Source organism: Ambystoma mexicanum, chromosome 7p (genome assembly GCF_040938575.1).
Source record: "Ambystoma mexicanum isolate Mex_15411 chromosome 7p, UKY_AmexF1_1, whole genome shotgun sequence".
NCBI lineage: Eukaryota > Metazoa > Chordata > Amphibia > Caudata > Ambystomatidae > Ambystoma > Ambystoma mexicanum.
The window spans coordinates 931,429,343-931,454,121 of NC_090939.1; the positions used below are offsets into that span (position 1 = coordinate 931,429,343).

A 24,779-nucleotide genomic window follows, 5' to 3' on the forward strand; every position below is an offset into this window, starting at 1 on the left:
AGTAGCTGAGCTTCCTGTCCCTAATTTGATACCCAGTACTCCTAATGTGTTCCCCTTACCCGGCCTACCCTGCCTTGGACCGGGGACGTTTGTGCCACTTGCGGGGAAGTTGTCCGGGCAGCAGCACTGGCTAGTAGCTGCCCAACCCATGCAATCCCCAGCTTGGATTCTACCCCGGCATTTGGCCCAACCCTTGCTCCGGCTTGGTCATGCCCCTGTTCAGCCCTACCCTTGACCTGTCGCAAATTGAGGGCAGACCGCCCAATGACGCCCCCATGCTCATTCTTCCCTCCTGCTCCCGAAGCACCTGGAGCGAGCTCCTGTCACCGACGAGCTCATTGGCCAGCTCCTATCTCCGTCTATCCCAACTCAGGGCCCCTAAGCCACAACGTCATGAAACCATCTCCATTGCAGGCACGGCTATTGACCCCCCCCAGTTGGGGATGACCATACATCGAGGGGGTGCAAGTGCAACTTAGTGTTGGCTGAGCTGACAGTAATTAAAAATCTGCTCTGTCCTCACTAAAAAAGGTGAAAACGTTAGTGGTGACCTTTGACCAATGTCTGACGATGAAACAACACGTCAGCAGTTTGGTATCATCATGTGCCTATTACATTAAACCTTTAGCGCATTTAAGTCCCTTTATATCCCAAGACAATGCGGAGACCATCGCAAGAGCGATAATGGGATAAAAAATTGATTACTGCTCAAGTCTCTTTATGGGATTTAATAAGTCTGATTGCAACAGACTGCAAGTATGCCAAAATGGGGCAATCAGAACTGTGATGAAACTTAAATATAGAGATCATGTCACGACCGCAAGATGCAATCTCCATTGGCTGCCCGTAGAGTCCAGAATTTTGTTCAGGACTCTGACCCTAGTACAAAAATGTACATTTGGCAATATGCCTGAATACCCACAACAGCTCCTTATTACGAGAACCAATACCAGAACATTAAGATCTAATAATCAGCACCTACTATTTGTACCGAAATCTCGAACTATTAAAATGGCCAACTCGGCTTTCTCTTCTATTGGACCGAAGGTTTGCAATGCTCTCCCCCTGGACATGAGACGCATCGAGTCACTTGAGATCTTTAAGAGGAGGTTGAAGACTCAACTTTTCAATTAACTCGCGTATAGTTTTTATCTGATTAGTATAACTCTTTTTTAGCATTTATACCTGTACTTATGATCTTTGTTATTTGTTTGTTCGTGTCTTGTAGCGCCTTCACGCCTTAGGGTCTATGGCCGCGCTATATTAATGTAATACAGTAAAGTAAAAGATAGAAACCCAAGGGAGGGAGCAGAGGGAGGGGGAGCCCCTCAACATTCTAACTGCATATAAGGGGCCCAGTGCCCCACGCCTTGTACACCACAAGGAACAGGCCCCCTTGAGATCAGCGATCGTATAACCAAAAACTACATGTCTTAGTCTGGTGCTTGGGAATTCACACCTGGCCAATGCCAAAATCTCCTGTGCAAGAAGTGTCAGGACAAGGGAGTCTAATGGGGTGTCCGAACCCAAGGCAATGCTTACCCCTCCGGTGGTCTGTGGTCCAAGTCAAACAGGCCCCAAATGCCCAAGTCGAGGAGGGAAAAGAGCCTACGGTCCACGGGGCAGATGGGGTACCTCCCAGTCCGATGATCCAGGGCGGCTTAGACGTGCTATTGTGTATCTTCACGGGGTACCCAGACTGGAAAGGGATATGCAGGAGTCGAGGGATATCCTCTTAAATAAAAGCCTACACTGGTTGCGGTCCGTAAGGGGATGTGGTTTTGTGTCCAGGGAAGCTATGGTGGGATGCCGTAGAGTGCTAAGCTTGGGCAAACAGTCCTGTGACATTGTGGAACTGGCCTTCTCGGACTGGAGAGTGGCAAAAAGGGTCCTGCGAAAAGGTGGAGGGGGCTGAATGGATGCCAGAGAGCGGTATTCTAATTAGCCCACAGTTTCACCTGGGCTCTGAGTGCCTCATGAAGTCGACCATGAGGCCAACTCCTTTGTCTGGCGCTAACCTTACTCCACTGGGTCGAGTTTGGACAGGTTACATAGTGGTCAGGCCCACGCCGTGGGCGATACCATGAAGGAGATGGGGCCCTTTGGACCACCTTTCCTTCTCCTTAGTGACTCTTGATGTGGTGCATTATGTTTTGGTTTATTGATTGTATCTGCTTTTGAGTGTTTTTTTTTTTCATGTGTTTGTTGGAATTTTGAATCCAAATAAACATATTGACTCGGTGCACTAGGAGTTTTTAAACGGGTATGGCAACCTGCAACCAATTCTAATGTTCAAGTTCACCCAGGGTGAGGGTCATATCCCATCCAGCGGTCTATAAGTGGTGCATAGCAAACATTGACTGCAGGGATGTATCAGGGCTATTGGCTGCACACTAGAGCGGGCAATCTCTCTCACTTTTGCTGAGGAGATTCAATGCGATTGAGGATTGAGGGACAAAACTGGTGCCGATCTCCGTGGGACTTTGGTTCAGTGTGTTGTTTGTTCAATTCGCTCCCCTCCACACACAGTGGCGAGGGAGCGTTTATTTCTTAATGTTTCCCACTACGGGCGCGGTTCCCAAGGTCCTCCTCACATGGCGTATATACTGCCAGCAATATCTGGGCTCCAGCGGGAGATCTCGGGTCAGGGGGCACCAAGTGTTAATCCGTTCCATGTCCGGGAACAAAGGGTTGAGTATCCTGTAAACTGTCAAAGGTCGCTATGCAGTTGGGTCTTGGTTCTTCCCACTCGCTTCCCCTCTGCTACGCGGCACTGACCTACTGCGTATTCGTGCTCCGATGCGTTGACGGGGGCCATCTCCACAGTCGCTGACACCAGTGTGTTGCAGTAGCTGAGAATTTTGTCCCTCACAAGAGTCGCTCTGCGCTGTAGGAGTTGCCTAGTCCGTGCGCAGTCTACTGCGCAGGCACCGGGGATGTTCTACTAGTGCCAGTCACGCCGTGCCACCATACGGATGATTTTGTATTGGTTCGATATCATCCGTGCCAGCACCGGAGAGACCCCGCACAGCACACGCAAGGCCGTGTAGGCGCGGGCTCCTCCTACTGTAGGCTGCTGGAGCTGCGCACTCTTCTGATCTTTTCACCCGCACGGCATGGAAGACAATTACAGACTTGGGCTATGCTCTTCGCCGGCGGTATGTTTCAATTGATTTCGGCAGCACCCCTTCTTCACTGGTTACCAATTAGTTGCTCTTTCAGTCTCAAAGGATTCTGGTAGCTGTAGTGATCACATTTTTACAATTCAGGTGACCAGCAACCAACACCCCACCAAGAGCACAAATCTTTCCCAAAATTGGGGGAAGGAGAAAACCATCAATATGGCTCTTTAAAGTGGGGCACAGTAACCACGGTGCTGCTGCCGCCTCTGGAGCCCGGGACTCCCATAACATTATGTGAAAAAAGAGGAAGGCGAGGCGCGCCCTCCAGTTCCCAGTCAAATATATCAAATGCAAGTAGTAACTGGGTTAACTGGGTTAAATTCCAAGAATGTCCAAGTATTAACACGGTTGAGTCCCAAGTGCTGCAGTTCAGTTGCAAGAGCAACTAATTGGTAACACCTGTAAAGAAATACTGCCTCCTGATGATTGTTTGTGACAAGAAAGCCCTAGGAGGAGAACAGAGCAACTGAATTGCAGCAGAAGGGATTCAACCCTGTTAATACTTGTTCAATTTCGGGTTTTAACCCAGTTAATACTTGGACATTCTTGGGATTTAAAGGGATGGTCTAGTAAAAATTTTTATTTAAAAAATAGATAGGCCACTAAAATATACTAGCATCCTCCGTTTTAAAACTTCCTATGTAAAATTTTGAGCTATTCAAGCTCAAAATTCGAAAAAGCAAGCACAGGGGCGCAGCCATTTTGTGAAATGGAGGCCCTCCTGTGCTGGCTTTTGCGGCACTAAGCGCAGCTTTAAAAGACCCAAAGTGATAGCCACAGCAGGCAGAAACACACGCGGTTGTGTTGGAAAACGCTGCGGTTTTAAAACTGCAGCGTTTTCCAACACAATAACGTTGTATTTATGTTTGCGGTCGCTTCAAAAGCGACCGCAAACATAAATACAATGTTTTTAAAGCTGTGGTTTTATTTCTAAGTTTTCCGGGCTCCTCCAGCCCGGAAAACTTAGAAAAAAAACCACAGCTAGTGCTTATTTTTTGTAAAAAAAATAAATAGCACTTACCGAGATTCAGCTGCAGCTTTCCTGCTCTGGTCTCCGGTCCGCGTCCTCCGAGTCCCGGCACTAATGGAGGGAAAGCCACCCAGCGGTAGACTTTGTTTACTACAGCTGGCTGGCTTTTCCTTCATTAGTGCCGCAAAAGCCAGCAAAATGGCTGCGCCCCTGTGCTTGCTTTTTCGAATTTTGAGCTTGAATAGCTCAAAATTTTACATAGGAAGTTTTAAAACGGAGGATGCTAGTATATTTTTTTTTATGTGGCCTATCTATTTTTTAAATAAAAATTTTTACTAGACCATCCCTTTAACCCAGTTAATTTTTTGCATCAGGTATATTTTGACTGGGAACTGGAGTGCGCTCCTGGCTCACCTCACTTTTTCACATAATGATATGGGAGTCCTGGGCTCCAGAGGCAGCAGCACCGGGGTTATATTGCCCCACTTTGGAGAGCCATAATGATGGTTTCCCCCCCTTCCCCAATTTTGGGAAAGATGTGTGCTCCAGGAGGGTGTCGGTTCCTGGTCACCTGAATTGAAAAAGTGTTCTCACTACAGCTACCAGAATCCTTAGAGACTGAAAGAGAAACTAAATTTGTAACACCTGAAAAGAAAAACAGCCTCCCTGATGATTGATTGTGACAAGAAAGCGCTTGGAGGAGAAGAACTAAAGAGCAACTGAATTGCAGCACTTGGGATTTAACCCTGTTAATACTTGCAACTGAACTGTAGCACTTGTGATTCAACCCTGTTAATACTTGGACATTCTTGGGATTTAACCCAGTGAATTTTTTGCATCCGGTATATTTTGACTGGGAACTGGAGTGCGCCCCTCGCCTTCCTCCCTTTTTCACATAAGAAGGTAAGTATATTGTTCTCGAAAGCACCCCGCAAGGGCGACTCGTTTCCAAGGAAGCAAACTAGTGGAAGGGGTCTAGTAGGCTCTGTTACCGGCAAGGATACCGGCCGAGGGGGTCCACAGACTCTAATACCGGGCCAGATCCCAAGGGGATTTGCTCTGATACCGGGCTTAGGCCTGAGGGGCACCTAAACGCAGTGATAAAAGCACTACTGGCACCATGTCTGAGGGCGAACAGACTACTGGGTCTACACCTGAGTTGCAAGGCTGAAACAAGCCTACGCGATCAAGCAAACAGGCATAGGCCAAAGCCGGTACACCCACAGATCCTCAGGCCGCACGTGAGGTGGTACACGACAGAAGGGCGGCACAGCGTTCAGAAGCGTGCCTTTCCAGCGAACCCCAAAAGCCGGACTTCACGCCCCCACCCTGGAATGGTCTCCAATGTCCACGAAGCAGGTCACATGGTGCACTTCCTACCCAACCCCATTGGGGCGCGTGCGATACATGGACGCGGGCTACGCACAAACCAGACATTGCACAGTTAGAACTCAAATGTACACAGCCTTCCAGATGGCCGTGCCGGTACAGGAGCATGCCTCACCAGCATGTGAAGAACGCTTTTTTGACTAGTTCCTCACGCTGATGAAATCGCCACAAATGGGGAATATTCTCAAGGGAATCATTCAGGACATGATTCTGCCTATGCTCCCTCAGCAGCTGGTTCCAGTGAAAACACCTGCTTCAGTGCAGCCACTGGCCCCAGTTCAGCCACCGGCTCCTGTCCCCAGCTCCAAGTATGGTGGTGGCCTTTCGCAGCTCACGGGGGCCACTGCGCAGCCCACCAGCACGGCACAGCCCCCCACCCAAATACACCTCCAGCAGACTCTGGGGCCCCGCAAGAGACAGGGGGGCGACACGGATGGTAATGATGAGGAGGAACAAGACACCTCCTCCTCTGCAAGGGCTTTCCATGACAGGTTAGCCAGAGTAGCAGAGTACCTGGGAATTTTTCAGACGCAAAAAGGAGCAGCCAGAAATGGGGGTCCTAGCGGAGGTATTGACCATCCACTCATCCAGCAGATGCGGTATACCACTACAAAAGGATGTGAATGCCCTGAAGAAGGGCTGGACAAAACCCCATTCCACGCAGCCAACCAACAATTGGCTTGACGCTAAATACAGGCAGGCAGAAGGCAACTCTCCTCCTGTCTGTGCACCCACAGCCGCACTCATCGGTCATTGCAGCAGCATCAATATACGCCAAACCTCAGACTTCCACATCATCATCATCCACTTCAGGCCCTCTTAGGCAAGGAGGAGAGAAGGTACTGGAAGCCTATGGAAAAAAGGTGCACTCCAACGCCATTCTCCACCTGCGGCAAGCCAATGCGAATGCCATGCTAGCTGCCATACATCAGAAACTATGGAGAAAGATAGCCAGATTCCTCTTGGACCTCCCGATTCACAGACAGGCTTGTTTCAGGGCAGGTCTCGCAGAAGCCAAAATAGTGGTGCAAGACCTAATGGAGTCATCCGTGGCTCATATCGATACTATCAGCCACTAGGTTTAATCCGGACGTGCAGGACCGTATTCTCGACCTCCCATCTGAAGAAGGGGACCTGTTCCACTCTTCCACCAATGAAGAATTGGACAAGAAAAAGAACTGCTCCCAAACAGCCACATCACTGGCTATACTGGCAAAACCGGCTGCTAAGAGCTTTGGACAGGGCCAGGCGCGATCTGCCAGAAGTCGTACCTTTGACGGTTTTAGGGGTTTTCAGGAATGCTGCATTAGACAGCTCGACAGTTCCCCCAGCCAAACCCGGTGCAACCAGCAGAAAACAACTCGCAAGGGCTTCTTCCAGTCCCCCTCCCAGGCACCAGCCTCAGAGGGAAAGAAGCAGTGATGGGGTACTCATAATCCACATCTCTCCAGTGGGGGCCAGGCTTGCCCTTAACCTCCTGGCGGACACGGTTCGCGGGCCCGTGGATACTCTCAGTGGTATCACACAGATTCCGCCTTCCCATATCACAAACCCCCCCTTTCCCCACCTCCCACAGATTGGGATGCCAGATCGGCTCTCTGGTAGTGAGCGGGGCCGTAGAGGATGTCCCCAGAGAGGCTTGGGGTTTAAATCTCGTATCTTCGCAATTCAGAAGAAGAACCAGGCAGGCCTGTGAGTGGTCCTAGATCTGCCCTTCTTAAATCGTTACCTACCGATTGAACTTTTCAAGATAGATACACCAGCACTGATAGCGGAGTCCCTGTGTGGGGGAGACTGGATGTGCTCCCTGGATCTAAAGGATGCATACCTACACGTCACAATTTGGCAGCTACATCGGTCCTTCCTATGGTTTTGGGTCATGGGCTTGCACTTCCAATACAAAGTCCTCCCGTTTGGCCTCAACTCAGCCCTTTGGGTGTTTACGAGACTCATGAATGTGGTGGTGGCACTATTCGGGTCATGTATATCCATATCTCGACGTCTGGCTGGTTCGTGCGGAATTGCCAGCGGAAGTTGAGAATACAGCAGCCAGGCACACTCTACAAACTGGGGTTCTCCAACCTCAAGAAGCCCCAGCTCCAGCCTACACAGTCCTTGACCTTCTTGGGCCTCCTTGTGACTTTGGGATGTTGATACCAGCATTTGCTAGGGATTATGGCGACTTGCATCCTGGCAGTGCCTCATACCAGGCTCAAAATGAGGAGGCTGCAGCTTCACTTTTCAGCCTCGTGGAGCCAGGAAGCCGGTTCTCAAGCGGCACTAATTACTATACCGGCATTCCCAGTTGGCATACACCATTACGACTGACTCTTCCCTCGAGGGATGGGGAGCCACTCTGAGCAACCACAGCGTGCAAAGCATATGGTCGAGGGAGGACCAGAACAAGCACATCATTTGGCTCCAAATGATGGCGATACGGCTATCTTTGAGAGCATTCCTCCCGGTTATCATCAACAGCCCAGTCTGTATTCAGACGGATAGCTCTACCTACATGTACTACCTCAACAAACAGGGGAACACCAGATCTCCACACCTGTGCAGGCTAATCATTGAGATATTATTCGACCACATCTTGCTCTCGGCTATCCATCTGCCAGGGGAGTCCAGCCTAGAGGTGGACAGGTTCAGCAGACTGGGAGTCAACAACTATGAGTGGCAGTTGAACGAGAGGGCCCTGGGGGAGATCTCCAGCTAGTGGGGTGATCCCCAGATAGACCTATTTGCCACTGTCCTCAACAAGATGCGTCACCAGTATGCGTCATGGTTGGGACGGGGCAGAGACACACTGGGGGCTGCCTTGCAGCTTCAGTGGGACGGCATGTGGCCATACGCATTCCCGCCAACTCCATTGATACACAAGGTCATCTGCAAGGTCAAGGAGGCGCATCGACTTAGTCTCTTTTTGATATCGCCACGTTGGCCTACCCTCTCAGAACAATTGAGACTGTCGAATCAACCACCAGTACACCTCCCAGTGGGGGCAGATCCACTATTATCCCAGCAAGGGATTGGTAGTCCACCCCTCTCTGGAGAAATTAGCCCTAGCATCCTGGTTTGTGAGCACGTAACGTTGCAGCACCTTTGGTTGTCCCAGGACAACTTGGACATCATCCAAGGGGCATGAAGCGCTTCCACTAGGAGTCAATACAGAAGCAAATGGACCAGGTTCTGCCACTGGGCCAAGGAAATGGCATAGACCGGTTAGGGTACACCCTCAATCATGTGCTGTCCTTCTCCACACATTTGGTGGAGACATGCTGCACCTATCTGGCGGCCATAGGTGCATACAAAAACCCCAGCAATAACGTTTTCTTCACCTCCAGCACTGTGGGGAAAAAAGCATCTAGCAGGACTAACCAGGTTGTACCCACCTCCCAAACGCCCACACCTGGTCTGGGATCGCAACATGGTTCTGAGCGCCCTGGCCCATAAACCATTCGAGCCCATGGCATTGGTAGACATCAGACTAGTCACTGCTACGACTGCACTCCTGGTGATCCTTACGTCGGCACGCAGGATCAGTGAAATTCAGGCCCTGGTGGCATCAGGGCCATATACCATTGTACATTAGGACCAGGTGGTGCTACGGACACGCCACTCATTTCTCCCAAAGGTGGTGGTGTTTCACCTCAACAAAGAAATAGTCCTTCCAACTTTCTTCCCAAACCCAAAAGATGAAGCAGAAAAGGTGTTACATTGTCTCAACGTCAGGATAGCAGTGAGATTCTACCTGGACAGAACTAGGGGCTTCCGCAACTCGGATGCCTTGTTTATCACATTTGAAGGGTCAAAACCAGGGTGTCTGGCCTCAAAAGCATAGATAGCTAGGTAGATGCGTATGGCCATCAAGGTAGCTTATTAAGGACAGTGCATGAAGTTACCTGCAAACATGCATGCTCATGCGGTCAGAGCCAAAGCAAACAGCAGTGGCATTCCCAAGGCATGTGCCTTGGCAAACAATATGCAAGGCAACTACATGGGCTTCCCCCTCGGCCTTCTGCAAGCATTATTGCTTGGACGCCAGTGCCAGATCAAATGCAGCATTTGGCCAAGCAGCCCTGAAAAAAGTATTTTCTTAAGAGTTGTAACGTCTCTCCTCCCCGGTGCTTCAATCGGTGGTAATCGCTGATACAGTATGGAGGAAAGGGGACGAGACGTAGGAGTAATTATAAGTTACTCACCGTAGTTACTAATGTACCCCTAGTTCTTAGTCCCTTTTCCTCCATACATCACACCATCCTCCCCTTAGAAAACCTGTTATTAGGCAATTGTAATATAGCCGACACGTCAAAAGGGACTGAGGTGTGGCGCCGGTGGGCGGAGTCAAGGGAGTACATGCTCCCTTGACACCTTAAAGGGGAAAGATAATTTTTTTCTGGTGAAAAAGCTTCTGTTCCCGTCCCTAGCGAGGATGCCCATAAAGTATGGAGGAAAGGGGACTGTGGACTAGGAGTACGTTAGTCACTGTTAAGACAGATTTCTAAACTCTGTCCTGGAGGGGCAGAGGTTCAGAAGGCCAGCCTAGGTTCTTGGAACAGGGTAACCTCTGGACAAGCCAGACCAATCAGAGTAGCGATCGCGGCGGTCAAGACTAGGTCTCAAGAGGGGTGAGGGTGACTGAAAGCCGGCAATGAGCACACAAAGCAAGGACACTTACAAATTACTCCAAGCAGGTGTTATATTAAAAATATATACACATTTATTACAAGGCCTTTGTAACATTGACCGTAGCGAGAAATCACAATAAAACTCAAGTAAACCAACACATACAAAACCAATACAATATATATACAAAAACAAACAAGTCTAACGAGTTAGACGCACGAAATGTGTAGACCACCTAGATGGGGAGGAAAACAGGCAGTGCGAATAATAATTAGACCCAGTCCGCCTTCAGAGGCACCTAACTAAAAGGAAGTCCAAGCCCTACGAAGAGTGGAGCCTTGTGCTCAAAAGTACCTGCACACGCTGGTGCCAACGGGCAAAAAGGGGAGTCTATTTGAGGAAATCAGGCAGTTTAGTTTGGTGAACAAATGAAGATGAACAGAGCTCCGCGACTCAAGTGCAGCCTCCACTGTGGGCAGAAGCAGAGCGTGAGTACGGAAAGGCGTGCTGTTAGACACAGTGGGGAAAAGCTATGCCCTCCTGCAGGAGGGCGACCAGTTCCTAGCGATGCTACTCACCGGTCCCCGATGCAAGCAGACCCAGGCTTCTCCGCGTCAGTTTCAGTGCTGGCAGGTTCAGATAGGAGGAGGGGACGTCTCGTCGTCGTGTAGATTCCGCAGCAGCAGAAGTTGAGTTGAGGACGTCCCAACCGCAGTGAACCCGCACAGTTGGTTACCACAGCAGGGCAACGGAGCGGCCGTGTGTATTTCAGCCAAATGTACACTACTCACTTCAGACCTGGGAAAGCCAAGTGTACGAATCATGTGAGAGTGACAAGGACTCATAATACAACACAACCTGACGGCGGTTACAGAGCAAGACTCCTGGGTAGGCTCGTCAGTCTGCTGGATGGCCCAGAGACACTTCCGAAGGCTTACGTGCAGGAGATGGTGAAGATGCTGAGAATAGTTGTCCCCACTATTCCAAGGGTCGAAGTACCAGTACAGGCCTTCTCGTTTGATCCGGGGTAGAAAGGGTTTAACAAGGCGACAGCAGTGCAGAGGAGCAGTCCTTCAGCGGGTCACCAGCGATTCCTCGGTTCAGCCTCGTGGTTGCAGGATACTTGGCTCCTGTATTCCTTTGTTCGTGATAACTCAGGAGATCGACATGGTAGTGGTATTTCCAGCCCCCTCTTATCCACGGTTCCCTTCGCACCAAAACGCAAGGGACCCAATGGGAGATCTGCTTACAAAACACTCACACCATACGTGGACCTATCACGGACCACGGAGATCCCAGGCATTCACACCACCCTAGAGACTCTGGCACCCAGGATGTGTATTGGGACCAGACATCCCGGCCCACATCCTGGAGGTACACACAAGGCCTGTAGAAGCCCGCGAAAGCATCTGTGTTTCACGGGAAAGTACATGCCCAAATAAGGAAGGCCCCGGGTCGGCTCGACCTGGGGAAAGTGAAGGGGGCAAGACGGTCAGCGGACAGGACAACGAGCCTCGTGGTCTGGCCATTTTGGGAGCCAAGCCACCATTTTGGGCTAAGAAAGAGAGAAACGCGCTTAAAACGCCAAAAGGAGCTCAAAAACACAATAAACTATCGCTGCCACCAATCCCGTCCGTGATTCACTTGCACCGTTCATTTACAATCCAAAGAGAGTATCTAGGGCCTGTAGAAGACTAGAGACCCAAGAGAGCAGTAACTTAGCTTACAGTGCCCTCTTGTGCCATGTTGCGCGAAAGCTGTAACATGATAAAGAAACTACGGAAAACAACGTTTCCCGGTACTGACTGTCTTAAGGGCATGTCGGTTTCCCCGTAAGAATGGAGCGAAAGCCCAGAGGAGTGCGGCAGAAGGCTGCACTTCTCTGGCAAAGTCTAGATCATGGTGAAAACAACAGCAAAAAGTTTAGGGGTTGCCACATGGAAGGAAAATGACCCACAATTAAGAAATCTTTCCTAACAGTCACTACAGTGAGTAACTTATAATTTCTCATGGCATTGGTGCATTGCCTGAAATATGCATAGGTAGAGGAAGAGCAGACAAACGCTGTCTGTTACATCATTTGACACATTTTTCATATAAAAAAACTTTGAATTGTTGTCTCAGACACAGAATAGTTCGAAATGTGGTATATTTCTCCAAATGTACGCATCAAATCGAAATTTAACTAGTGTTGTGCAAACAATTGTCACCATTGCTTCGCAAACTCACTCTGGATCTTTCTTAAACCTTACCTGATCTTCACCATTTTGGTTCTAACTACTCTCTTCTATGCTTCCAATCACTTGCTACTTTAGTTTTCCTAATTCACCCTTCTCTTCCCCCTCTTCATTTAATTCCTCTACCTATAATCCCCATAACCTCACAACTGTCAACATTTCTACTTTTGTCTGGTCTCTAACCCATTCTTCTTTCTTATTCATCGCTTCTCAACTCCACCTTCTCATCCATTCTCGATTGCTTTCACCTCAACCGTTCCTTGTCTCCCCCGCCCCCCCCATAAAGCTTCACAACCATGGTTTACACCTTCTCTCCAATTCTTATCTCTCTGCTGTGCTGCTCGACCTTGGAAAAAATCTGTCCTTTCTGATTTTACTCTACTTTCCTTGTTACTCTTCCTAGGATTCCACACTCTTTGCTGATAAAAAACAATATTTTTCCAATTGTATTGTCTCATATTCTCCTCAAATGTGTTGACTTTTTCAATCCTTTCAATCCTTTTAATCTTGCCATCTCCTCCTACCCCTGATACTGCCCGTCTTTCCTCATCTCATCTTGCATGTTTTTTCTTTAAAAAAAAGTTCAATTGTGTTCTTCTTTCTTCTTCTAACTTTTCTGTATTACCTCCATCCCCCTTCAATCTCATTCACTTATCTTATTCGGACACTGGTCTTTTTCATACCCGTGCCATCCTACTGTTTATCTTGACCCCTTTCCTGCCCCGCTCTTCCATATAGTCTTCCCTCATATCTTATTCTTGACTGCTCTTTTATATTATCTACATCATTCTTAATTTTAAAGCTTGCACTTTATCTTACCATACTTAAAAGAAAATCTTTACATTTTGTGTTAATCTTCAGTTTGAGTGATTTCTCTTCTCCGTTCTGAAATCCTTGAGCTTGCATTGTTCACTCTAACAGTTCCAACCTAAATTGATCACCATTCTCTTCTCCCTCTTTACCAGTAAGGTTTTTTTCATCCCCATCACTCAACTGAAACTGCTTTTATCTATGTTGCTAATTCTCTACATTCAACACATCACTCTAAACAGTTCTATATTCTTATCCTTCTCGACCTCTATGCTGCCTTTGACACTGTTGATCACCCTTCACTTCTCAACACACTCTCGACATTGAGATCTTTAGGTACTGTAATGTTTTGCTACTATTCATTGAATCATTCCTTTTTTGTTTCCTGGGCTGGTCATTATTCTCCCTCACTCTCTCTACACTTCCGGGTGCCTCAAAGTCCATCCGCAGTCTCCTCTTGTTCTCTCTTTACACCTCTCACCGTTTCTCTGTTATAACTTCCTTTGGATTTTATTTGAATGCAGACTCTTCAATCTTTGTTTTATTTTCAGCTTTTGCTGACTCTTTGCAGTCTTCTTTTTCTGCTTATTTGCTGGAAATCCACTGCTGGGTGCAACTTTGCATTTTCCATCTAACATCTCTAAAACTGAAGTCCTTTTCTTTCCCCTTCTTTTTCTCCTCCCCCACCTCTGTCCTTCCCTCCCTTTTTTCTTTCCTTTTCTGAACGTAATCATAGTTTACTACTCTTTTTCCTTGCACATCACTGTTTCTTATTCCTGTCTTTTCTGCTAGTTTATCATTCTTAAAATCAGTCATTTTATTTCCTTCACTGCCACCAAAGTTGATCCCCTGTTTCGGTTTTTGCTGTTGGTCATCGGCCTACCAGCTTGCTCCTGTTTGGTCTATCCTCAATTCTGCAATTCTTGAACTGTTTTATCACTCTGCCTCCCCCAAGTCACTTCCTCCCTCCGCTTTCTGTTGTCGTTAAATGTGTTCCCTATCATATCATATCATTCCCCTTGCCCACATGCCCTTTGCACGTCACAATTTCTTCTTGCCATTCTTAAACCCCCTGTTCGCTTTTCGATTTATTTGCTCTCTTGGTCCCTAAACACTGGAACTCTCTACCTCTCTCTGTCAATTGTCTCTCTATTGTTTCACTCTGATCTAAAAATCATCTTGCTAAACTCCTCTGACAAGTGACATTTTATGTCATTATTATCTGCTGATCCTTATTTCGTATTGTTTTTTGGAGATTCTATGCACCGATTTGGTGAAAGCACTTTGAAAATCAATATCTGCAAATACAAGCCAGCATCATCTTGGCACTGCAAAACTGCCATTTAAACCAACTTGCTACAAGACCAGATGGTGGTTTGTCGCAACCTGCCCTGATGGTAAAAGCTGCCTCAACAGAGAATGCATCAGAGAAATAGACACCAGGCTTTGACTACACAGGAATACACTCCCCCACACCCCTCGCTGTCATTTATGCCCAATGGATTCCCATTTATGCCAATCTTCTGTTTGTTTTGCATAAATATGAACTTGTTGCTCTTTCTTAGGTAGAGAAAAAGCGAAGTGGAGTGCAAATTCATGTATAACTTTGAATATTACATTTGTTTGAAGGACTCCTTGTGTGCTAATGGATTTATAGAGACCCTAGGAAGGAGAATGTTTTGATTTAATGTACTGATAGGCAACATAATTGTACATGTGCACTGCATGACTGATTTGCTTCTTTGTGGTCTTTCCTGCAGCACTCCAACAACATTTGGCAGACATTAATGTAGACGGTCCTGAAAATGGATATGGGCATTGGATTGCAAGTACCTCAGGATCAAGAAGCAGCATCTCATCATCTGCTGACGTGAGTTATGATTACAATGATGATAATCCTCTAGGGTCTAACCAGAGATCTCGCATGCATACATGAGGATTGCCTTGACTTTTCAGACATTTGTTCCCTGCTCCCCCTCTACTATCGAGCAAGCTACTTTTCCTGTTACAAACCTCTGATAATTCATGTGAACCATTTTTTAAAGAGTGTTGAATACAGTTCCTCATTTGCCTTTCTCAGAAATTCATTTGAATAGTATGCATGATCTGGCATTGCATCAACTTGACTTCCAATGCTGGAATTTGGCACAAATCTCTTAATTTCATACTTGAAATTATCACAGGTCCACAGAATACTATGGCTTTTTTTTCATGTGGGTGGATTTTGGTGCTTAAATGCCCTGCATGGACTCAGCCCATGAATAAACATCATTTTTGCCACGTTTTGTTTTTTAACCAAACTTGTTCAGTTTGTACTAGAAATGGGCTGCTATTTCACCTCAAGAATACGGATAATAATTTATCTGGAATGTTGTGTCCCTCAATAACTTTCTTTTTTGGGAAGACTTGAGGTTGAAGTGAAGACGGTGACCAGTTGCAGCAGCTGCTGCTGCATGCTCCATGTTTCTGAAAGCAGTGATTGCCATTGCCTTCAACACCCTAAAGAAAAGGGCGGCTGCTGTTGCTTGTAGACATACACACCCATAGTATTGAGACAGAGATCTCTTTATGCTTGATTGGTCTCATCCCATGCTCTCTTCCGAGGTGGATGACTTTGACTTGCAGAGCATACAGCTAGATACACCAGTTATCCCAGTAATTGCGTGACCTCAAATGTATGTGTTTTTCCATTTTAAATCTACTTAATTAGGTATTGTACTGATTTGGCCGATTGCTTGTCAAAATAACTAAGATCAAAAGAAGTGCCTATTTAGGGCATGAAACAACTCTACTGGTAGAATTAAAGTGCAAACATAGCAACTGTGGATGGTTTTCAGACTGGAATATAGTGTTAAATCCACGATCCATGGTAAAAAGAATGTACTTTAAAAAAAAAAGATTTGGGAATTAAATACAATGACACAGATCAATATTGAGGGGGTGGAATGGGTCTGCATCTGGAAGTTTGATGACGTGGATTCTCAGTCAATTTCTTCTGTTGTTCTTTATCCTAATATTGGAATGATGACGATGCCACTTTATTTACCAGTGTCACATCTAAATACCTCCTTTCCTCTCTTCATACAACTTAATTCAACTTAATTCATAACTATTTTTTCACTTTTTCACTTTTGTCTTGCAGTGGTGCTTTGTGCCACTTTTGGTGAGAAATGTGTTTTAATTCTTGTAGCATCTCCCGGATGCTTCAGTTTCAGTGCACCCTTTTATTGTGTCTTCCTTTGATTTGTCCACGGCCCCTATTCTATAGCAAGAACACTTGTGCAAACTGTGCAGCATCTGCAACAACCTGACCTGTACTACGCGCTTAATGCAAACCTTTCAACAGTACCCTGTGGCAGAGTGGTCTGTGGAGTGTTGAACACTGCTTTTTTTTTCCAATTGCTGTGACGTGCCTGCCTGAAGGGGAGAGTCTGCCTTCCTGTCACACTCTAGAGGTCAGTGCCTTCAAATCAAAAACCCCTGCTGCTGCTGCGTAGCGCAGCGGAGTGTAGCAGAGTGTTCCTGTGTTTTTGTGCTTCATGAGGATGTGCACTGACACAAGTTTTGTTCAGCAATGGGTGCTGTTTAAATAAGGAGCACCGCCGTTTGAGACGGCAGTGCACGTGGAAGACTCTCGGCAGCGGCAGTCAATTTCACAGTGAGTCCCATCTTCATTAAAGATACTTCGTCGATCTAAACAAACAGCAATTCCTTTCTTTGAATTGTCAAAACTTGATATCAACTGCATGGCCTGACCTCCGCTCTTTCTACTTGTTCGCTTTCATGCAGCCGTTGTCACTAAACATTGAACATTCATGTTGCGTTTAATCGCAGCAATTGTAACAACTGGGCCGCCTCACCTGACTAACAGAGCATTATTTCTTTTCGTTGAGTGTTAACTGCTAGAATTGTAATTCCTCGTCGGCTGGCTGGCTGGCTGGCTGGCTGGCTGACTGGCCTGGACTGTTTGTTGAACTGATATCGTCTTGCTCTGCTACTGACTATCTACGCTGTGTCTTATTGTTGCAACAGGCCTTTCTTTCTACTTTTCTTTTCTTTTTAAACTTTATTTAATTAGCTTGACAATCCATTGAGGACAAATGAACAACACACAAAAATGCTCAGATAAGGTACATCACGGCATCAGCCTGCAACTCATACAAAGATTTCACAATACAACGCATCACTATCACATGGAACATTTAGCGTGGATTACGCCCTGGGCTTGAGGGGAGGCGAGTCTCCCAGCGAGCTACTGAGGAGAGTGGGAGGGAGAGGAAGTACCAGAGTCTGAGCTGGAGAACAGGGCAGACATGTGTTCGCGAAATCGTCGCCAGATGTCCCAAGGTCTGGAGTGTGGGTGTTGCGTGGCCCCCCAGGCTTCCTCGGTGTCATGCACCCAAGTGACCGCCCGGAGCCACTGGGCGTACGTGGGCGCATTGGGGTGAAGCCAGCACAGTAGTATACAGCGCACTGCCAGCAACATACATAGTCCAGCTAACTTCCTAGAATCGCGTTTGAGACTGAGGAGCTCATGGAAGAGGCAGCGCATAGGAGAAGGCTCTATGGTGTAGTCTAGTATGTCTGACATAGAATTGCATATGTCCTGCCAGTATTGTGTCCGGTGTGAGCAATGCCAGATCATATGCAGATAATTAGCTTGGTCACTTCCACATCTGGGGCAGTGAGCTGAGAACTCCTGGAACATGCTGTGTAATTTAGCTGGTGTGTGGTGATACCTGTGCAGTACCTTGAACTGAACTAATTTAAACCTGGAATTGTATGACACTTCCTGGGTACGCGAACACATTCGAGACCAGCGCTCATCCTTAAACTCGACTCCAAGGTCTTCCTCCCATTTGAGTTTTAGTTTGACAAAGGAGGGGGCGGCTCTGGTCTGGAGCATGTTGTAAAGTCTAGATACTTTCCCTCTGAAGGCATCGGAAGAACACAGTTCAGTTATTACAGGGTTGTCCAGAGGGATTGCAGGAAACTTGGGATATTTGGCTTTGAGGATCCTCCGAAGCAAGGAATATTGCAGCCACGCTGATGGTTTACGCTTAAGGGGTGAAGGAAGGTCAGACCATTCCAGGAAGTTGTCCCCTCTAAATACATCACATAGAGTTAGGAAGCCAGCTTCCGACCAGCGGGAGACTATGGATTGAGGGATATATGGGACATCAGGGAAAAAATTCCAGAGTGGAAGGTCACCATGAAATGGATTAGGCGTTGCGGCCATTACCCATATTTTAGTGAGTGCGAGTGATGTGCTAACCACAGGGTCCGGTGAGTCGGGATCGGGTGGGACGGGCTTGAGAATGAGGGAGCCAATCGTTTGTTCGCTGACCATTAGTTTTTCAAGCCGGACAGTAAGGGGGGGGGTCCTCTGTACTGAACCAGTAGGAAGCGAATTGGGATTGAGCAACTACCCAGTATCTGAGAAAGTCGGGGGCGCCGAACCCACCCAATTCTTTGGGAGTGGTGAGTGTAGTCAGTTTGAGCCGGACTGCACCGGAGTGCCAAAGGAAGGTATTAGTAATGCCGCATAACTTCTTGAAGAAACTGTGGAATGTTTGTAAAGCGGTATAGGAGTTGGGGCAGCACAACCATTTTAAGGTTACCAATTCTACTCGCTAAGGAAATGGGAAGTCTGGCCCAACCTTCAGTTTTGGTCGTTAGGTTGGCTAAGTAATTCTGATAGTTGTCGGTGTGCAACTTCTCAACGTGCCGGGGACCACCACTCCTAGGTAGGTGAAGGTGGAATGGGACCAAGTGAAACCCTGAAGGTCGGTGGGTGGTTGTGTGTTGTCTGTGAGAGGAAATAAGGTTGATTTAGAGTAGTTTACTTTGAGACCAGATATCTGACCAAATCGGGTCACGTTGTGTAGGATTGGAGCTAGGTTGGCTTCTGGGGAGCGGATGTAAAGCAAGGCGTCGTCGGTTTATAAGGAGACAATATCTGCTTGCCCCGCTGTGCGTAAGCCCCTGTGGGAATGTGATTGGCGCATCATGTCTGCAAAGGGTTCAATCGAAAATTAGCGGGGAGAAGGGACACCCCTGTCGCGTCCCTTTGGCTATCTGAAAAAGGGTGGAGCATCTATCCTCAGTGCGGACCCTAGCCACTGGGTTGGTATAGAGGAGTCTGACCCAGGATTGAAAGTTGGAGCCAAATCCACATATTGCCATGACTCGCCACAAATACTCCCAAGACACTGAGTCAAAAGCCTTTTGCATTTACAGGGTGGCTGCCACTGCCTGTGTATTTGAGTTAATCCTACTGATCACATTGAAGAGTCGCCTAATGTTTAGTGATGTGGACCTACCTGGGACGAAACCTGCCTGGTCGGGATGTATGATGTGGAGCATAAGTGGAGCTAGGCGGTTAGCCAGTAGTTTAGAAAATATTTTAACGTCACAGTTCATTAGCGCGAGGGGGCGATATGAGCCACATAGGGTAGGTGGTTTACCAGGTTTGAGGAGAATTGTTATCATGGCCTCACGGAGAGAGGGGGAGAGTGTGCCTACTTTGCAGGCCTCCTCCCATAGTGCTAGTAATTGTGGAGCCAAGATAGATTTATAACGCTTGTAAAAGTCCATGGGGAGACCGTCTGGGCCGGGGGCCTTGCCCGTAGCGAGTGCCTCGATGGCCTCGGTCAGCTCTTCGACGGTGAAGGGTCTATCTAGGGAAGCGGAAGCATCCATAGATAGGGCCGTGAGAGGGAGTCCCTCCAGGTAGGCGTCGATTTCTGAGACATGGGACTCATTGGCTTTCACGTACAGGGATGTGTAAAACATAAGGAACTCTGTGTTGATGTCCTGAGATGAGGTAGCCAGCGTACCGTCGGCCATTTCAATTGCGGGGATGTTGGGGGCGCCAAACTCGTGATGAATTAGCCTGGCCAGTTCGCAGCCTGGCCGCTCGACCTTCCTTTATCGTCTAACTGCCCGGGGACCATCAAGGAATTTAACTTCACGCTCTGCAAGACCGCAGAATCTATCCAGCTCCCGACCAAGTGTTGCCAGTGCCGTGGGAGAGTGATCTTGTGCATATTGGGATTCCACGGTGGCCAGGGATGATTCGCTCTCTACAATATCTTCACGAATATGTTTCAGAATGCCACAACCTTTAGATATGGCGATACCCCTGATGTATGCTTTGAATGATTCCCAGAGGGCGGACCGTGAGGATAGTGAATCTGTGTTGACCTAAAAAAACTCCTCAATGGAGGACTCAAGTTCGGAGGCGAAGGTTTGGTCCAGAAGGACATGGGGCCTCATTTTCCATTGTCTAGTCTTTCCAGAGTCATGCCCTCAGGTTAGAGAGATGACCACCGGGGAGTGATCGGACAGCGTTTTGGGGAGGATTGCCAGGTGGGATAGGCGTCTAATTAGTATGTTGGACACAAGCCATCTATCTATTCTAGAATGGGAATCGTAGACTGAAAAGTATTAGGTGTACGTGCGGGAGTCAGGGTACATTAGGCGCCAAGCGTCAACCACAGCAAGTCGAGGTAAAGTTGTGAGGATCGTGTAAACTGCCCTTGAGAGCTGACGAGGTCTAGAGCCCGACCTGTCTAGGGTGACATCTAAGATCGTGTTGAAGTCTCCCCTCCCCCCATATGATCGGGATCTGTGGGTAACTTTCAAGAATCGAGGCTAGGTGCAGGTAAAAGTCAGGGTCGTCAATGTTGGGTCCATATATATTCAGAACAGCCACCTCCAGATTTTGCAGTTTACCAACAATAAGTATATATCTCCCCAGGGGGTCCACATGCGGCTGGGAGCAGCTGAACTTAAGGTTCCTATGAATTAAAGTGAGTGTACCTCTGCTTTGAGTGGAGTAATTTGTGTAGTACCTCTGGGGTCCCCATTGTTTAGCGAATTTCTCGCACTGCTCGGAACGAGCGTGGGTTTCTTGCAAGCATAGGACTTGAACACCATGACGCTCCACATAGAGTTGTATTTGTCGCATCTTTCTGTAGTTGCCCAGACCCCTAACATTCCAGCTCATGAAGGTTAGGCTGTTATCCGCCATTAGTGTGGAGGGGTAATCTGAGTTTTGTACTGCGGGTTTGGGTTGGACCATGCCATCTCGGCCTAAGCCAATGTGTCGCTACATCTGAGATCCCGTGCAGTATTAGTGTGTCATATGTGACCTCTCTAGTGGTTGCCAAGACTTTTTCAACATAACTCCCTATCCCCCCCGCCCACATCCCTCCCCCAACTTGAGGAATGAAACCCAAACTCCAACAAAACATTAACAAACAACTCGGCATCAGCGCCTGGGGGCCTGTTAGCAGTCCTAGCTGTGGCGCGATGGACTGGAAGAGGATGAGGGTAGTGTAAATACAGTTGGAATAACAAGTGTGTTCAGTTTAGGTTACATGAGTGGAGGATTACATGGTAAAGACAGGAGGGCTGCTACAACATGTTTATGCATTTCAATAGATTCCAGCCATGACACATCATAATTGTAAGTATGTCATCGACACTGGCTCCCCGGCAGGGGACCAGCCCGCAGCAAAAAACTGGAGCAACTGTAGGGTATTGATAATAGTCAAACACAGCATGATCCTGCCTCTCTAGAGGACCAGAGCACAGAGGATCAACCCAACAAGAACAACCAGTAAAACAACCAGAGTCGATGTGTGTGGCATAGAACCATTATGATTAAGGCTAGATGCGGCCCATCGCTGAGCTAAACCAACATACTAGGTATCATAACGGACTGGGGCTGTAGCAGCAGTGGGTCAGCCAGGGAAATGCTAGTCTAGGAACTTAGAGGCCTCCTCTGGGATCGTGAAAAAGAAAGTTTTGTTGGAGTGTTCAATATGTAATTTTGCAGGAAACAGCATGGAGTACTTGACTCCCAAGTCCCGGAGTCTCTCTTTCACAGCTGTAAATGATTGGCATTCCCGCTGCACCGCCACAGAGTAGTCCGGGTAGAGGTGGATCCTATTCGCTCCAAGGAGAAGTTCTCCCTTGATCCTGGCCGCTCGTAGGATGGCATTGCGGTCCCGGAAGTTTAGGATCCTGGCTATAATGGGCCGCAGCGGTGCGCCCAGCCTGTGCTTGGCGGTCAGGGTTCGGTGTGCCCTCTCAATGGGGAACTGCGAGGAGAGTTTAGGGGAGTCAAGCAGTGTCATAAGGATGCGTTCCACGTAGTCCTCCATGGGCTCTGTAATATTGTCCTCGGGTATTCCAATAATGCGCAAATTGTTCCTCCTCGAGCGGGATTCGAGATCATCATTCGACCTCAGCGACTCTTCCATCAGTTTTTTCGATATGAGCTTTTATGGAGGAGATGGTACCGTTCATATCGTCTAGTTTTGTATGGAGTGTAGTGAAACCCTCCCGAATATATTCCAGCATCTTCTGAGAGTCGTCTGAAACCGGTGGGGCCGAGGTGGTAGGCTGCCCGTCTGGGTCATCGGGGGCTGGCTTGGACGGTGTTTTAGCGAATGTTAGGTAAGATTTCCACAGAGCTGGTAAATCTTCCTTTCCTGGTTCAACTCCAGAACTTTTTGCTTTTCTAGTGGGATATTTTTCATTAATACCTCAGTGAGTGGGAACCTTTTTCCACACTCACCTAATCTTTAAAGGGATGGTCTAGTAAAAATTTTTATTTAAAAAATAGATAGGCCACATAAAAAAAAAAGAAACTTGGAAAGAAAAACCACAGCATTTTCCAACACAATAACGTTGTATTTATGTTTGTGGTCGCTTCAAAAGTGACCGCAAACATAAATACAACGTTTTTAAAGCTGCGGTTTTATTTCTAAGTTTTCCGGGCTCCTCCAGCCCGGAAAACTTAGAAAAAAAAACGCAGCTAGTGCTTATTTTTTGTAAAAAAAATAAATAGCACTTACCGAGATTCAGCTGCAGCTTTCCTGCTCTGGTCTCCGGTCCGTGTTCTCCGAGTCCCGGCACCAATGAAGGGAAAGCCACCCAGCGGTAGACTTTGCTTACTACAGCTGGCTGGCTTTTCCTTCATTAGTGCTGCAAAAGCAAAAGCCAGCACAGGAGGGCCTCCATTTCACAAAATGGCTTCGCCCCTGTGCTTGGTTTTTCGAATTTTGAGCTTGAATAGCTCAAAATTTTACATAGGAAGTTTTAAAATGGAGGATGCTAGTATTTTTTTTTTTATGTGGCCTATCTATTTTTTAAATAAAAATTTTTACTAGACCATCCCTTTAACTCTTTTTATGGGTGTCATTTTTAAGACTCTCCATAGTGTTTTTTTAAAGTTATCATGTCTAACAACTTATTGGCAATAAGTGCCTGTTGTTGCTGCGTTGCCATAGGGGCTCCCCATTTAACTTTCTTGTGCTAACCTTGGGTGAACTACAGTTCCCAAGGGTAGAAAGGATCTTTGGATCCCTTTTACATTTTATTCTGTGAAACCAGCACTCCCCACCTTATGTGGAGTGCTGGGGAGATACAATGTATCCCCTTTCACATTTAAACTGTAACAACGCCCCACCTTATGTGGAGTGCTGGGGAGATACAATGTATCCCCTTTCACATTTAAACTGTAACAATTCTGTTACAGTGACAAGCTTACATTTAATGGCTGGTGGGAGTGATACCTTTTACTAATTTGGTGCACCTTTACCGCGGGCTGTAATCACAGCTGCAGTAAAGGCACCTAAGGGTGCTCATTTTACCAAAATGGCCCCTGTCTTCTTTTTCCGCCATTTTAGTGTTTATTGTCGTTTCTTGTTCCTTCCCCTGACATCCAGGGCGGGAAATTCCTTTGTTTGAGTTTTGTCTTTGGCCCGAGTCCCCTGGAACCCGCACCCAGGCTCCAGTCAGTCTGTAAGCACAGGAAGTGGGGGAGGAGTCCAAAACTTCACCCTCCTTTGTCTTAGGTCTTCCTTCAACTGGGCCAAATCCCAGTGGGGGGGGTTGGCTGTCCTGATTGGACAGCCAGACGCCCCTTTCTTATAAAATGCGGGGAGAGAATGCAGAGGTTGTGTTGCAGTTCCTGATAAATACTGGAAACCTGGAAGCTGAAGCCATGTCGACCACTGGAACAGAAAACCGAAGAGGATGACGAAGGAAAAGCGGCGGGAATGATTTCCAGCGACCGGAGAGCCTGCTGTGTACCCGGAGCCTGCTGCAGCCCTTCCTTCCGATCGACCTCCGGTCTCCGAAAATGACGACCCGAACCCAGAGCCTGGTGAGACCCACTAGTCTCAAGACGACCTGCATTTTGAGCCATCCCACGGGTTGCTGCGACCTTGCGTTCTTGCAATACCCCAATACCCTGGGACCTCCAGCCACTGTGCGGTGCACAGTCTTCCGAATTCCGAATCTCGCTGAAACTTCGTGGGCATCCTGGTCTATCTCCAGAGACACGAATCGAGTCCAAAAAGTCCCCTCACAAGAGTGCTGGACCTTTTAAACAACGAGAATTTAACCGCGATTTTCTGTCTTCTTCTGTGCTCCTTGAAAAGGCGCCAAACCCGCAGAACCGCATTCAGCCGCGAGAGAAATCTTGCCTAGAGCCTTCTTCATCGATCCCTGCTGCAAAGTCCCTTCTGAGGTCTTGTGTTCAGTCTC

General features: G+C 47.6%; 1 protein-coding gene across 3 annotated transcripts in view; it reads left to right on the forward strand.

The window, feature by feature from the left end:
* Positions 1-24,779, forward strand: part of TBC1D23 (TBC1 domain family member 23) — a 1,631,981-nt gene that overhangs the window by 1,055,135 nt on the left and 552,067 nt on the right. For all 3 annotated transcript variants that reach the window (XM_069637239.1, XM_069637242.1, XM_069637241.1), the window contains exon 13: positions 14,975-15,084. In XM_069637239.1, the coding sequence (XP_069493340.1) occupies positions 14,975-15,084 (110 nt within the window). The remainder of the gene's footprint in view (positions 1-14,974; positions 15,085-24,779) is intronic.